Source organism: Gopherus flavomarginatus, chromosome 8 (genome assembly GCF_025201925.1).
Source record: "Gopherus flavomarginatus isolate rGopFla2 chromosome 8, rGopFla2.mat.asm, whole genome shotgun sequence".
Lineage (NCBI taxonomy): Eukaryota > Metazoa > Chordata > Testudines > Testudinidae > Gopherus > Gopherus flavomarginatus.
The window spans coordinates 30,431,591-30,445,861 of record NC_066624.1 but is presented as its reverse complement, the minus strand read 5'-3'; the positions used below and the strand labels follow the sequence as shown (position 1 = coordinate 30,445,861).

The window sequence follows — 14,271 nt, the reverse complement described above, 5'->3', positions numbered from 1 at the left end:
AGTTAATATTTTTGGTCACATTATGATTTATGTTAAGCGCTACATTCTGGCTGCCCTGGCACATATACACCTCTATCCCAATATAACGCTGTCCTCGGGAGCCAAAAAATCTCTGACTGGGTTATAGGTGAAACAGCGTTATAACAAACTTGCTTTGATCCGAAAGAGTGCGCAGCCACCCCGCCCCCCTCCGCCCAGAACTGCTTTACCGCGTTCTATCCAAATTGGTGTTATATCGAGTCATGTTATATCGGGGTAGAGGTGTACACATAAATAAAGGAAAGGCACAGAGAGCCCCTTTCCTCGTCACCAGAGCTCGCCCTCCATTTACAAGGTGGATGGGACAGAATGGCTAGGTGTACTCCGCACTTAAGGCAATCTAGGTTTAGGGGAGTGGAGGAAAGGACAGGGCCTTACCACTCCTGTACAAAAGCTGGAGGCTGGTGCTAAAGGAAACAGTTTACACCTTTAAAAGGAGGTACAAAAGCTGCTTCTAAACAAGCTGCCCTAGCAGCATTCTGTCCCCTTCAGTACTCCACACGCACAGTCACTGATGAGTATAACTTCCTACTCCCTATCCCACTTCAGTTCCTGCTGTAAAATACATAATAGCAGTAACAGCAGCAGTATAAAAGCTATAACAGAGCTCTAACAATTAAAAAAATAGGAGGTTTGAAGAATTTAGGCCTCAGTGTAGCAGAGCACTTAAGCACATGCCTAGCTTTAAGCAAGTGAATGGTTTTAGTGACATTCAATGGCACAACTTATTTGTTCATAGGCAAGTATGTACAATACAATACAATAAGTTGCTTTGCTGATTTGGGCATTAGATGTTCATCATGAAACTACATTTGTGATTATTCCTTCAGTGATTGCTGTAAGAAAATATAGTTAACTCAAGGATTACAAATAATTTGAAATCCAACATTTTCAAATGTAGCTGCCTAAAGTTAGGCATACCTCCACCTTTAATTAAATGACCTGATTTTCTGAGGTGTTAAACAGAGTAATGAGTTCTGTGCTGATATCTCAAAAAGTCAAATCACCTATTTTACTGGCTAACCACACAAGTTTGAACATTTTGGCATCAGTCTGTATTTCAGTAATTTGATATTCTGTTTAATGAGTAGGCAGAAGTACTGCACAAACTGAGGAGCAGACCCCACAGTCCGCATCCCACCTGAATACCAAGCTTTAAGGCCTGCCATGGTGGTTAACCTTAGGGATTCTGTATTGTGTTGGGAAATAAAATTTAGATAGAGATACCAGCAATATCGGCTATATTACTGAAATAAACATAGTAACTCTGAGAACTGCTACTGAACATTTGATGTTATTTGCTTCCCTACATCAGCACTATTTTTCCTGCCCTACATTATCTCAGTGAGGTGTGGTCAATGCTAAGCATCATCATTTGCTGTGAAAAATTTTTTGCAATCTGCTTTTTTAAAATGCAAGCAAAAACATAAAAACATTCAATGGGAGTTTATTCAATTAATTTCAGTTTCCAATTTATAAAGATTTTACTATTCATGCAATGGAAAATGAGAATTAAAATGTGCCTGAATATGCAATATGCTGACACCACACTTAGTTTTACAGCTTTTTTAATACAAAAGTAATTTTAAAAATAATAGGCTTAAAAGAGTAAAAAACAAAAACTAATAGTTTTACTAAATTACCTTTTTATTACATGGTTTCAATTAGCATTTTTTCCTCTCAAAGATACAAATAACTGTTTTCTCTGAAAGGAATTAGTTGATGATAGGAAAACTTCGACCAAATGATGGACTTAACCCCAATTGAAAGCGTATGTCCACAGAATTTCCAAAATGGATTTGATCTTGCAAATACTGCAAACATTAACAATTCTTACACGTGCACATGAGTTATTAAACATGCTTCTCGCATATGGTAATACATATTATTCTACTAAACTCATTAGTTATTACATTTAATATATACAAAGCTAAGAATTACAAATAATAAAATGTTTTCCATATGAATGTGGTTTTCGGTTTCTTTGAAGTCATAAGAAAGATGCTGTGGTATTAGTCAAGGTATTATGCTATAGCATGAGGAAAATATTATACTACAGGTGCAGAAAAGATTTATCCCACATGTTATCAGGCAACATCTGGTGTAAAAACAGTGAATTAATCTTTAGTTCCTTTGGGGTTTAAATCTCACAGGTCAAAAAGAAAATGGCTCAACTCTTAAATGATATGGCTCCATGTATTGTCAGAACCTTTTACGTCATCTACCAAAGATTCAGTGATACAATGTTTTCAACATTCATTTTTTAAAAACGAAGAAGCTTGAAGTAGGCAGATGAAAAAGTAAAGAAATATCCACAACCAGAAAAAAAAGTGTTGCTCCTGCTAACATTACAACAGTGTGGTACCATAGTACAACTATATTGAAGGTATGTGTTAGCTCAAGTTTCCCATTGTAAAAAACTAGTTTTTGTTTTTCCAAGATTAACAAACCCATTGGAAAAAATGTGCCCTAATACTAAATTTCACATGCACTATACTGTATCTGCCTAAATTTTTAGAGTGTATTTGTGTTTAAAAAAAATTAACAATTTAAAAATTTGTCTACAGAAGCACTTTTTAAATACAATTACAAAAAAAAATTCTATTTAAGAAAATAAAAAATATTGCTAGTGATTTGTTCATACTGGAGCTGATGCATAGCAAATCATACATTAGATTAAATTAGTCTTTTTCAGTTCACAAATTGTCCTTAGGTAGCAGACAATTTTCTCAATTATATTTGTTATTTGAAATTATTCACTAATAGTGAAATACACACCAGGTAGCTTGCATAACTTACGTCCAACATAAATGCTTCTGCTGGTCCTCTTCACAAGGGTGAATTTCCTACCAAATAATTTCTGCAGAATATTCTTGAACTCTGAATAGTCACAACTCTCAAATTCTGCTGACCAGATTTGATTAAACATATACCAGCTATTTTTTCTGTTCCCTGACTGGATGAGTATAACTCTTAGAATCAGGTTTCTTGTGTAAATATTTGCATTAGGAATTCCAAATGTCCTTTCAACAAACATTCTCTATTATTCATATTATTTATTTATATTTAACCTAATATTATGTGGCCTAAATATTATAAAATATATGTGAAATCATTCTATGTCATGTGACCCCTTATCCATACTGTGAACACGCTATTGAGTAGAATGATGGAGCTTTAACATTCATTATACAATTTCTGTTTATGCCATTTCTCATACTGCTTTTTTAAGTTAAGCAGAAAACAATAATTCCAAAAAGTATACAGATTTTGTGATGTGCATACTTATTCAGTACAGGCTAGCTTGTGATCATAATACTTTCATAAACTGAAGGACACAGTCTTGAAAATTTACCAGATTGCCTAACTCATTGTTATTGTAATAGAAACTGCACACATATATAGGTGTTTATAAGCTAGAAATTAATATGTATTATGAAAAATAAATAGCATAATTACAGCAAATACATGATTGTTTTCTCTGGAGAATTTCACATGTACCACACCAATGGCAATACACATATTATACTACATACTATGCGATCAACAATATAACCACCACTGGACTGTGTTAGATTGGCCTTCGTGTTAACTTTCTCTCTGATACATGCTACACATTATAGTACTACACATTAAGGTAATAACAGTGCTACTGTCCAACTAATTTTGGCCCAAAAAAGTTATAGATCCAGGCTAGCTTGTTCAAGTTGTCATAGCTAGGAATTTGGAGGTGTAAGGGTGAATAAAATTAATGAAATCACATTGTAAAGCATATAAACATTTAGAGACCGATTTTAAATTAGTTTGGTGTACACACAAACTTTATATATAATATATAGATAAATGCATATACAGAGCCATAGGCAGTGCTTAAAGTGTGTTGGGTCGCAACGAGCCACAGATCCAGGGAATAAAATTTCTAAAATATGAGCTGGGTTACTGAGGCACAGAATTTTAGTACTGCAGGGAGGGGAATCCCTTTGAGCCTCTGCTTTCCCTGCCTGCCCACCTTCTGAGGAATACCAGCCAGTCAGGCTCCTGCAGGAAGCAGGTAGAACTCTTTCACCATTCTCACAGGAGGGGAGGGAGGGAGGAGCAGAAAGAGCCCAGCATCTCAAGGCAGCTCCACAACATTCCCTCCCCACCCAACACCATGAGCAACAGGAGAGCAACTCTGTTTCTCCCCCATCCCACCCAGAAATACCTGTCCTTGCAAGGGGAAGAGGAGATCCTGAAGCAGCTTACCCTAAACTTGAGAAGGGGTGAAGAAGTTGCATTAGAAGTGGGGGAAACTGCAGAAGGCATGGGGAAAGGGGTATCTGGAGGGTTCAACAGATGGAGGGGCAGAATTAATTGGGGGTCAGGATTAACTTGGAGGTTGGGGAAGATTTAATTGCTGGACAGAGGGACAGGCAGATGGGGAGGTGATGATAGACGTCCCCCCACAACACACACACTTTTTTCAAGTTACTTTAAGCACTGCCCACAGGTATAGCTATACTGACAGAGATGGATAGACAGCATACGTCTTCCTAGTCATCTGTCTTGCAACTTGAAAAATGCAAGCCTCAAGGTTAAAGAAGCAAAATTCTATACAGCTGTACAAAATAATAGTTAAACAAAGCTTATAACTAGAGCCAAATACAGTCATTGACATGAGATATAAATAGTAGTAAACACCTTGGATTTGAAGAGTCTTGAGCTTTGCAAACTTTATCTGGCTTTCATCAGGAAAAAACAAAGTTCTTAAATCTGGAAAAAAAACACACTGTTAAAAGCACTTATATGTTATTGATATAGAATTCCATCTGCTAACAATATAGCTTTTTAATTCTACATATACAGATTGACCAGATATCACCAGTTTAAAAATCTCTGGAGAAGCTAATAAGTGGCAAATCATTTGTTCATCTATATAAGTGTCTGAGGTTTTTTGTCTACATGAGGTGGTTCCCACAAGCGTTTAACACTGATGACTCTCCCAAGGTGGAAATCTCAGAAAGCTTCATTACTCACAAAAGCACATGTTCTCCAAGGAGAGATCACAGAGGAGAAGTGTCATATGATTGTTTACCTCTTCAAAATGACAGCTGGGGATCAGTACAAGTAAGCAAGTCTCATTGTGACTGGCAATCACAATGTGAAGCCAATATACTACAAACTTAGTACCAGCAGCATTGTGTATGAGTCAGATATGCTGTAAAATTTCAATGATGCCTTTAAATTCTAATGGTTTCAAGCTGCTGTAAACTTCTGCAGCAATCAAAAATAATCTGTCATGGGACTGAGGAGTATGAACATCATGTCATAGCCACTCTGCTGTTAGATTTATTGGAGGGTAAGGCATGTCACTTTTGCACCAACTCACAGGAGAAAAAAGCAATCCCTATGAAGTTAATCTAATAATAGACTGGAAAGCAATGATTACTTTTTCATGTGCCCTAGCTATTTGTAGCAATGATTGGCCTAATTCAGCAGGCCTCACTTGTCAGAGCTCTGGGATTAACAAGTGTTTAGTTGAAAACCTATTGGGAAACATCAAGAAGTAGTTTAATGAGGAACAAAAGTCTTCCACTTCTGGGTCACTGAAACCCTCCCCGCCTCTACCCCCATCTTTAAAGAGCTTGTTGGAAAAGACTTATTCTGGATATAAAACAAATGCTGTGGAATGATAATAGTGTAGATTCATTAAAACTATCAACACATTTTTCAGAATAAAGGAGTTTGATCCGGCAATCCTTATTCAGGCAAAACTCCCAGGAAAGTGAGCAGAGTTTTTGCCAAAGTGTGACTGCAGGATCAGGCCCACTGTAATTCAACAACATATCCAGCCCCTTCTGCTTATAGAGCACATAACAAACAACAATTAACCATCTAATTCTCTGAACAGCCCCGTGAGGTAGTTAAAAATCAGTTTTATTAATCCCGTTTTATAGACAGGGAAGCTGAGAATAGCAAATCTTAAACTAAGAGCCACATCACACAGCGAGACAGTGGCACACCTGAGACTGAAACTCAAAAGATCTTTATTCCCAAGCCCATGCTCAGTCCACTAGACATGCAGCTTCCTGCTAAATGTCCTTAAACGTTTCTCAATTCTGAAAACTACTTGTACAAAAGCTCTCCAGTTGCCAAATTATTTATGTGCAGTTGTGTTAAAGAACCCTGGGAAAGAGTTTGCCTTTCAACTTTCAATAAGAGAAATCCAAACTAAATTGAGGGAAGGGGTGCTATTCTCCTTCACACATAGACTTGTAATTCACTTTAGAGCCGCACGAATGACTTGTATGGACAAAAGACAACATAGCTCTTGTCAACAGGAAAATCAGAAGTTAATTCCCCTCATCGTATAACTCATTTTTCTTAGAAAAATTAAACTGCTCAGCATGGAATGGAGCAAAGCTGCCAAAAAAAGATTGTGTGTACGAGGAGGAGCTGGCAACACGAGAGGAAATTTAGGTACACCAGATCCCCCTCCTTTTCACACCCATGTTGCCGCCTCCATTCCCTCAGCAAGAAAATCACATCAATAGCAGGAAGTAGCTGAGAACAATAATCCGCATAGACTAAACCCTACATTTTAAAAAAAGTGAAATAGATAGTGCTACTCAAAGCAGCATTAACAGAGAGGTCACAAAGCACTGGCTAAGAGCAAATGGCAATGCTGCCACTGTTCTGATAGATCAGACAGAAGAGTGGAGAAGCAGTCCCTTTGTGGACCCAGTCAGAGCTTGAAGGGGTGGGGCTAATGTTTTGTGCCACTCCCCAGCAGACCGCTAAATCAGGCTGCATTCTCTCCTCTGGCCAAGCCTTTCCCCTCTTGGTCCTACACAGGGACGGCTCTAGACATTTTGCCACCTCAAGCACGAAGGGTCCACTGGTCCTACGGCTTTGGTGGACCTCCCGCAGACGTGCCTGCGGGAGGTCCGCTGAAGCTGCGGGACCAGCGAGACCCTCCGCAGGCATGCCTGCGGGAGGTCCACTGAAACCACGGGACCAGTGGACCCTCCGCAGGCAAGCCGCCGAAGGCATCCTGCCTGCTGCCCTAGCAGTGACCGGCAGAGAACCCCCCGCGGCTTGCCGCCCCAGGCACGCGCTTGGAGCGCTGGTGCCTGGAGCCGACCTTGGTCCTACACAAAAGAAGAGATGCTACGTTGCGCCAGCAGATCAAATCCTTTGTCCTTTTTCAGCTACCCGTTCCTCTCTTACACCTTTTTACTGGCCACAAACATTCCAGGTCATTTTTCAGTAAGGAACAAGGTATGCAATTCAAATTGTTAAATGTGACCAGTGGCATAATACTATCAGTACATCGGGAGCCCCGGATGCATTCTCTGATATTAAAAACAATGAAAGGAAGTTTTATGTTTTTAAACTATAACTAAAATACCCTTGTTAACTGTAACAGTATTCTTTAGCATCTTAATGTTTTGCAGACTATTAATGGAAAGAAAATTTAGAATTCATGATCAGTTATTTGCACTAGAAATCTAATCCTAAAAATTATGCTCATTCAGACACATGACCTAATCTGTTCAATTAAATCAGAGTTTCTACTGGCACAGATAAAAGCAAGATAGCCAAAGCTATATAACTTTAGCCAATAAAATACTGTGACTCCACTCAGTGCTTCTAAGTAAGTGAAACAATTATACAAATGCAGACCTGTTTCTTTAGCAGTGGCAATATCTGGCACTATAAAAAGTCAACATTGACCAGCAATGTCAATATATAGTATCAAGCTGCTAGGTGCTCAGAATCTAATACAGAAATCACCTGAGTCACTGTTAAACTAAGATTAATCTAGAGAACATGTCTTTTAGTGCAGAAAATGCTTGCTTAATTTTTAATCTGGGATTTAGCACAGAAACTCAGTGGGCAATATTTGTATTTTACTTTAACTCCTTGTTGAAAGGGTACAGTCACTTTGAAAAACACCACAAGCCTGACATATTCAAATTACACTGATTTTGGTAACTGCATTTGCACACAAAAGGATAACATCTTGGACTTGTTCTGCACCCAAGAAGATTTACACACTAGAATTTTTTAAGTTTAGAGCAAAAAATCCCAAATTTTAGTTGGATTCATTTTATATATATATGTATTGCAACATGTGTAAAACTGTAGTAAGAAATTAACTACTTATGAGAAAAATTCTTTTTTTCTTGTGCATACCTTGAAAGTGATGCATGTAATTCCTTAACTGGTTTATGTTAGGAAGCATGTATAATTCCACCAATATATTGCACTGTTTATAATTACAATTCATGGCATCCCAAGAAAGCATTGCAGGAACAGCATTGATATTCCACAGAAGACAAATATTGATTGAACTAGATAGAGCATTTATAATGACAGGAATTCCACAAACAAACTGGCACATCTGACACATGTGAAAGCAAACCTTTGAGATGCCAAACAGAAGATGTGGAGAATGGAAGTCACATTTCTAGCTGTCAACCATCAAGAATGTACATGTGTGACGTGATAACATCAGACAACACAGCTCATGCATTTCTGTAAATGCCCTCTAATTTTCTTGGACGGGAAGGTGTAGCCTTAGCAAAAACACCCGGGAGCTCAATATCCACTTACCTGACTAATCAATTTGGCATTAAAAAAAGAAATAAATAGCAAATCTTAAAGCTGACTGCTCTTTTACTACCTTAAACTGGCTATCTGCACTATTGTCAATGATTTGTATTACAGTAGCACATAAAATATGCTACACGCTGTACATATAAAAAGGTGAAGATGCTGCCCCAAAGAGCTTACAATCTGAAAAACCGTCACAGATGAAGAGTAAAAGAAAGAGGTACAAGGATAAGAGTAAGTGATCCAGATGATAATAGGGCACATCTTGAGAGTTTCATCATGTCTTGATGATGATGATGATGACGACAATATATAGCTGGCTAGTTTTTTGTACTCATCAGAGTAGAACTGGATCTTGATAGGGATTTGAATGCATAAAGGGTAAAACCATTCAAGGAAAGCATCTGATATATAGGAAGTGGCATGAAAGAAAGCACTGTTGTAGAAGAAGTAGACAAACAAGATGTTAAGGTTAGCATCATTGGCTGAGTAGAGAAGATAGGAGATCAGACAATACGAGACAAGGAGAGATAAGTAAGGAGAGGCAGAGTAATGCCGAGCCTTGAAAACCAGGCAAGAAGCTTGACTGTGATTCAATGGAGAAAGGGGACCAGTTGGATGGATTCAAAAAAAGGAGGTGATATGGTTATATTGATGGATAGGGCCCTACCAAATTCACAGCCATGAAAAACGCATCATGGTCCATGTACTCTGGTCCCTCACGCCTACCCCCGTGAAATCTGGTCTTTTGTGTGCTTTTACCCTATCCTATACAGATTTCATGGGGGGAGACCAGCATTTCTGAAATTGGGGGTCCTGACTCAAAAGGGAGTTGCGGGAGGGTCACATGGTTATTTTAGGGGGGGGTCACGGTATTGCCACCCTTACTTCTGTACTACCTTCAGAACTGGGCAGATGGAGAGTGGCAGCTGTTGGCCAGGCACTCAGCTCTGAAGGCAGCCCCCCCGCCAGCAGCAGCATAGAAGTAAGCGTGGCAATACCATACCATGCCACCCTTACTTTTGCACTGCTGCCTTCAGAGCTGGGTGTCCGGAGTGTGGCAGCTGTTGACTAAGGGCCCAGCTCTGCAGGCAACAGCACAGAAGTAAGTGTGGCAGTAACATACGATGCCATCCTTACTTCTGCCCTGCTGCTGGCGGCAGCTCTGCCAGCAGTCACTGCTCCCCAGCTGCCCAGCTCTGCAGGCAGATGTAAGGGTAGAAGTACCGCAGCCTCTCCCCATAAATCCTTGTGACTCCCCGCACCATACATACACAACTCCCTTTTAGTCAGAATCCTTACAATTTCCCCACCACAAAATTTCAGATTTAAATAGCTGAAATAATGAAATTTACAATTTATAATATCCTATCCTATGACCATGAAATTAACCAAAATGGACTATGAATTTGGTATGGCCCTATTGATGGGCAAAGAAGCCAATCTCAGTGTTAGTTCCTATGTACAATGCTTGACTAAAATTTGTCTGGGTACACAAATTTTCATCAGCGTTGGGACTTTTAGTCAAACAGGACCCTTGCTGGGCAAAAGACAGATATAACAAGCAATTTCCCCCTCACATAAGCTAGTGAGGGGAAAAAGTCATCTGTAACTCCAAATGATGGCTCCTAGTTACAAGCAATGCTCCAGACCAGGAAGACTGACCTAAATCCTGATAACATGTCTACAATGCTTAACAGGTTTTTGCATAGGGATGGTCAAGCCTGGCAGCAAAAAAACTTTCAGTAATCTGTAGTTGGCAAATAGCTGCCATTTACAAAACACCAAATGAACGTCATCTAGGTTTTTATAAAGCCTACATTATTCTGACCTATTTCAAATAGACATCCAAGATTTTATCATAACAGTTTTTAAGGGCCAAATCTGCACATATAAACACCAAAAACTAACCAATGGCAGAACCCTCCAAAATGTCACTGGAAGATGGCACTACCTTTCTAGGACAATGGTGCTTAAATGATGCAGAACACAAAGGTCAATGAATCTACTGCATTTTCCATACATCACATATAGGGATTCTGTTAAGAGCTCGCTAGAGCTATCAGAAGCTGGTCCCATGACACTAGCAAAGATGCATCCATCCTGTTAACAGTGTGAACCTTCCCACGCCTTTCTAAGACTCTGCCTTTGCCTTTGAGACTTCTGCCTTCTTTCTCCACTGATCTGCATAAGTCATATTCTGACTCTGAGTACTGAATCAGCAGGAGTGGAAGTTTCTTTCAATTTCTCCCTGACCACATCTCTTGTTTCTGTACCTTTACATGAAATGAAATAAATGAAATGAAAGATACCAATATATCTTAATCTTTTTGTATGGGACAATATAACACTGTGCACCTAGAGGCAGAAAAGAAATGTAGGGCTGGTATATGGACAGAATTATATACTGGTGTGATACCTGGGATGCACCATCTATATGGGTAAATTATGTAGATCTTTGGTCTCATTTCTGCAAGACCCCTTAGAATTTTAGTCCATATTTAAAATTAAACACAATATTAGAAGCTTTCTAAGGGAGTATTTGTTCTACTAAACTCCTTAAAATTAACTGGTACTTAATGGCCTGCAATTAATGGCAAATATGTTTCTAATTCTTAAAACTGTAAGTTAAGTGTCCCCTCTGAATAATATCTGTTATTTAAAAAAAGCTCAGCCACAAGTAATTTTAGTCAAATTTAAAATCATATTTAATCTTTTCTTCTCATTCTGTCTCATAAGAAAATCTGAAATAATACTTTCTAATTATATAAAGTCATAAGAGGGTTGGAATTTTCTTAAATGGACCTAAGTCCTCAAGTATTTCAGCATCACTGCATGAGAAGGTTGCACATCTGAAACAGCTCTAGTATGCTGGCTGATTCACATTCACTAAATGGATTAGCTGAAATAAGCATAATAAATAAAAGAGAATAAAATAAAAAACAATTTCACACTAAGTGAAGGCTTGACTTATAGGAAGTGGCAGCTCTGATGGCCCAAGGCGTAGAATTAGTTTTGCCACTTGATAATTTGACTGATTCACTTGAGTGGCCAGAAGAGGACATTTTCTGCCTGATTTCAGTGTAATCAAGTCACCTGCTCTGCGATTGCTGGGGCCAAGTCAATTGCACTCTGTTGAGCACTGAACATGGGCAGTGAGTAGCAAGAAGAGTGTTTTCTGCATATGTGTGCAGACCTATTGAGCTGTCAATGAGAGTGGGATTTAGCTGTTTCTGTATATTAGTGTACTTTCATTTGAGATCATATATGTAATATGAAAATAATCTATTCAGATTTACTCCTTCAGTTACTCACCATTTGGGAATCAGTGACAGTATTCATAGACTCAGATTCTAAAGCCAGAAGGGACCACTATCATCATCTGTTCAAAGCTCCAGTATAGCACAAGCCATAGAATTTCAACAAAATTGACTACTGTTTGTAGCTCTCCTTTCAAAGCTCTGATTGTATACTCACATGACTGGAACACTATCATGGATAGGTATAAACTGTTTAGGAAGGACAGGTGGGGGAGAAAAGGTGGAGGAGTTGCACTGTATGTAAGAGAGCAATATGATTGCTCAGAGCTCCAGTATGAAACTGGAGAAAAGCCAGCTGAGAATCTTTGGGTTAAGTTTAGAGGCGAGAGCAACAAGGGTGATGTCGTGGTGAGCGTCTGCAATAGACCACCAGACCAGGAAGATGAGAAAGACGAGGCTTTCTTCAGACAATTAACAGAACTTTCCAGATCACAGGCCCTGGTTCTCATGAGGGGCTTCAATCAGCCTGACATCTGCTGGGACAGCAATATAGCAGTGCACAGACAATCGAGGAAGTTTCTGGACAGTGTTGGGAACAACTTCCTGGTGCAAGTGCTGGAGGAACCAACCAGGGGCCGTGATCCTCTTCACCCGCTGCTCAATAACAGGAAGGAATTGATAGGGGAAGTAGCAGTGGTTGGCAACCTGGGCAACAGTGACCATGAGATGGTTGACTTCAGGATCCTGACAAAAGGAAGAAAGGAGAGCAGCAGAATATGGACCCTGGACTTCAGAAAAGCAGACTTTGACTCCATCAGGGAACTGATGGACAGGATCCCCTACTATGAGGGAGACAGGAGTCCAGGAGAGCTGGCTGTATTTTAAAGAAGCCTTATTGAGGGCACAGGAACAAACCATCCCGACGTGCAGAAAGAATAGCAAATATGGCAGGCAACCAGCTTGGCTTAACAGAGAAATCTTTGGTGAGCTTAAACATAAAAAGGAAGCTTACAAGAAGTGGAAACTTGGACAGATGACTAGGGAGGAATATAAAAATATTACTTAAGCATGCAGTGGTGTAATCAGGAAGGCCAAAGCACAACTGGAGTTGCCGCTAGCAAGAGATGTAAAGGGTAACAAGAAGAATTTCTACAGGTATGTTAGCAACAAGAAGGTGGTCAGGAAAAGTGTGGGACCGTTACTGAATGGGGGAGGCAATCTAGTGACAGATGATGTGGAAAAAGCTGAAGTACTCAATGCTTTTTTTTGCCTCAGTCTTTACAGACAAGGTCATTTCCCAGACTGCTGCACCAGGAAGCACAGTATGGAAAGGAGGTGAGCAGCCCTCAGTGGTGAAAGAACAGGTTAAGGACTATTTAGAAAAGCTGGACATGCACAAGTCCATGAGGCCGGATGCAGTGCTGCGGGAGCTGGCTGATTTGATTGCAGAGCCATTGGCCATTATCTCTGAAAACTAGTGGCAATCAGGGGAAGTCCCAGATGACTGGAAAAAGGAAAATATAGTGCCCATCTTTTAAAAAGGAACAGCGGAGAATCCAGGGAACTATAGACTGGTCAGCCTCACCTGAGTCACTGGAAAAATCATGGAGCAGGTCCTCTAGGAATCCATTTGGAAGTACTTGTAGGAGAGGAAGGTGATCAGGAACAGTCAACATGGATTCACCAAAGGCAAGTCATTCCTAGCCAACCTGATTGCTTTCTGAGATGAGATAACTGGCTCTGTGGACATGGGGAAAGCGGTGGACGTGATATACCTTGACTTTAGAAAAGCTTTTCATATGGTCTCCCACAGCATTTTTGCTAGAAAGTTAAAACAGTATGGATTGAATGAATGGACTATAAGGCGGACAGAAAACTGGCTAGGTCATCGGGCTCAATGGGTAGTGATCAATGGCTTGATGTCTAATTGGCACCCGGTATCAGGCAGAGTGCCCCAAGGGTCTGCCCTGGGGCCAGTTTTGTTCAACATCTTCATTAATGATCTGGATGATGGGATGGATTGCGCCCTCAGCAAATTCGCAGATGACGCTAAGGTGGGGGGAGAGTTAGATACGCTGAAGGGTAGGAACTGGGTCCAGAGTGACCTAGACAAATTGGAGGATTGGGCCAAAAGAAATCTGATGAGGTTCAACAAGGACAAGTGCAGAGTCATGCACTTAGGAAGGAAGAATCCCATGCACTGGTACAGGCTGGCTAAACGGTATTTCTGCAGAAAAGGACCTGGGGATTACAGTGGACAAGAAGTTTGAGATGAGTCAACAGTGTGCCCTTGCTGCCAAGAAAGCTAACAACATATTGGGCTGCATTAGTAGGAGCACTGCTAGCAGATCGAAGGAAGTGATTATTCCCTTCT

At 39.9% G+C, this 14,271-nt stretch overlaps 1 protein-coding gene across 4 annotated transcripts in view; it reads right to left on the bottom strand.

Annotated features, from left to right (window-relative positions):
- DACH2 (dachshund family transcription factor 2) overlaps positions 1 to 14,271 on the bottom strand; it is a 544,577-nt gene that overhangs the window by 212,769 nt on the left and 317,537 nt on the right. For 2 of the 4 annotated variants that reach the window (XM_050965047.1, XM_050965049.1), the window contains exon 3: positions 4,720 to 4,791. The exons of the other annotated variants lie outside the window; for them this stretch is intronic. In XM_050965047.1, the coding sequence (XP_050821004.1) occupies positions 4,720 to 4,791 (72 nt within the window). The remainder of the gene's footprint in view (positions 1 to 4,719; positions 4,792 to 14,271) is intronic. 4 annotated transcript variants of the gene reach the window in all.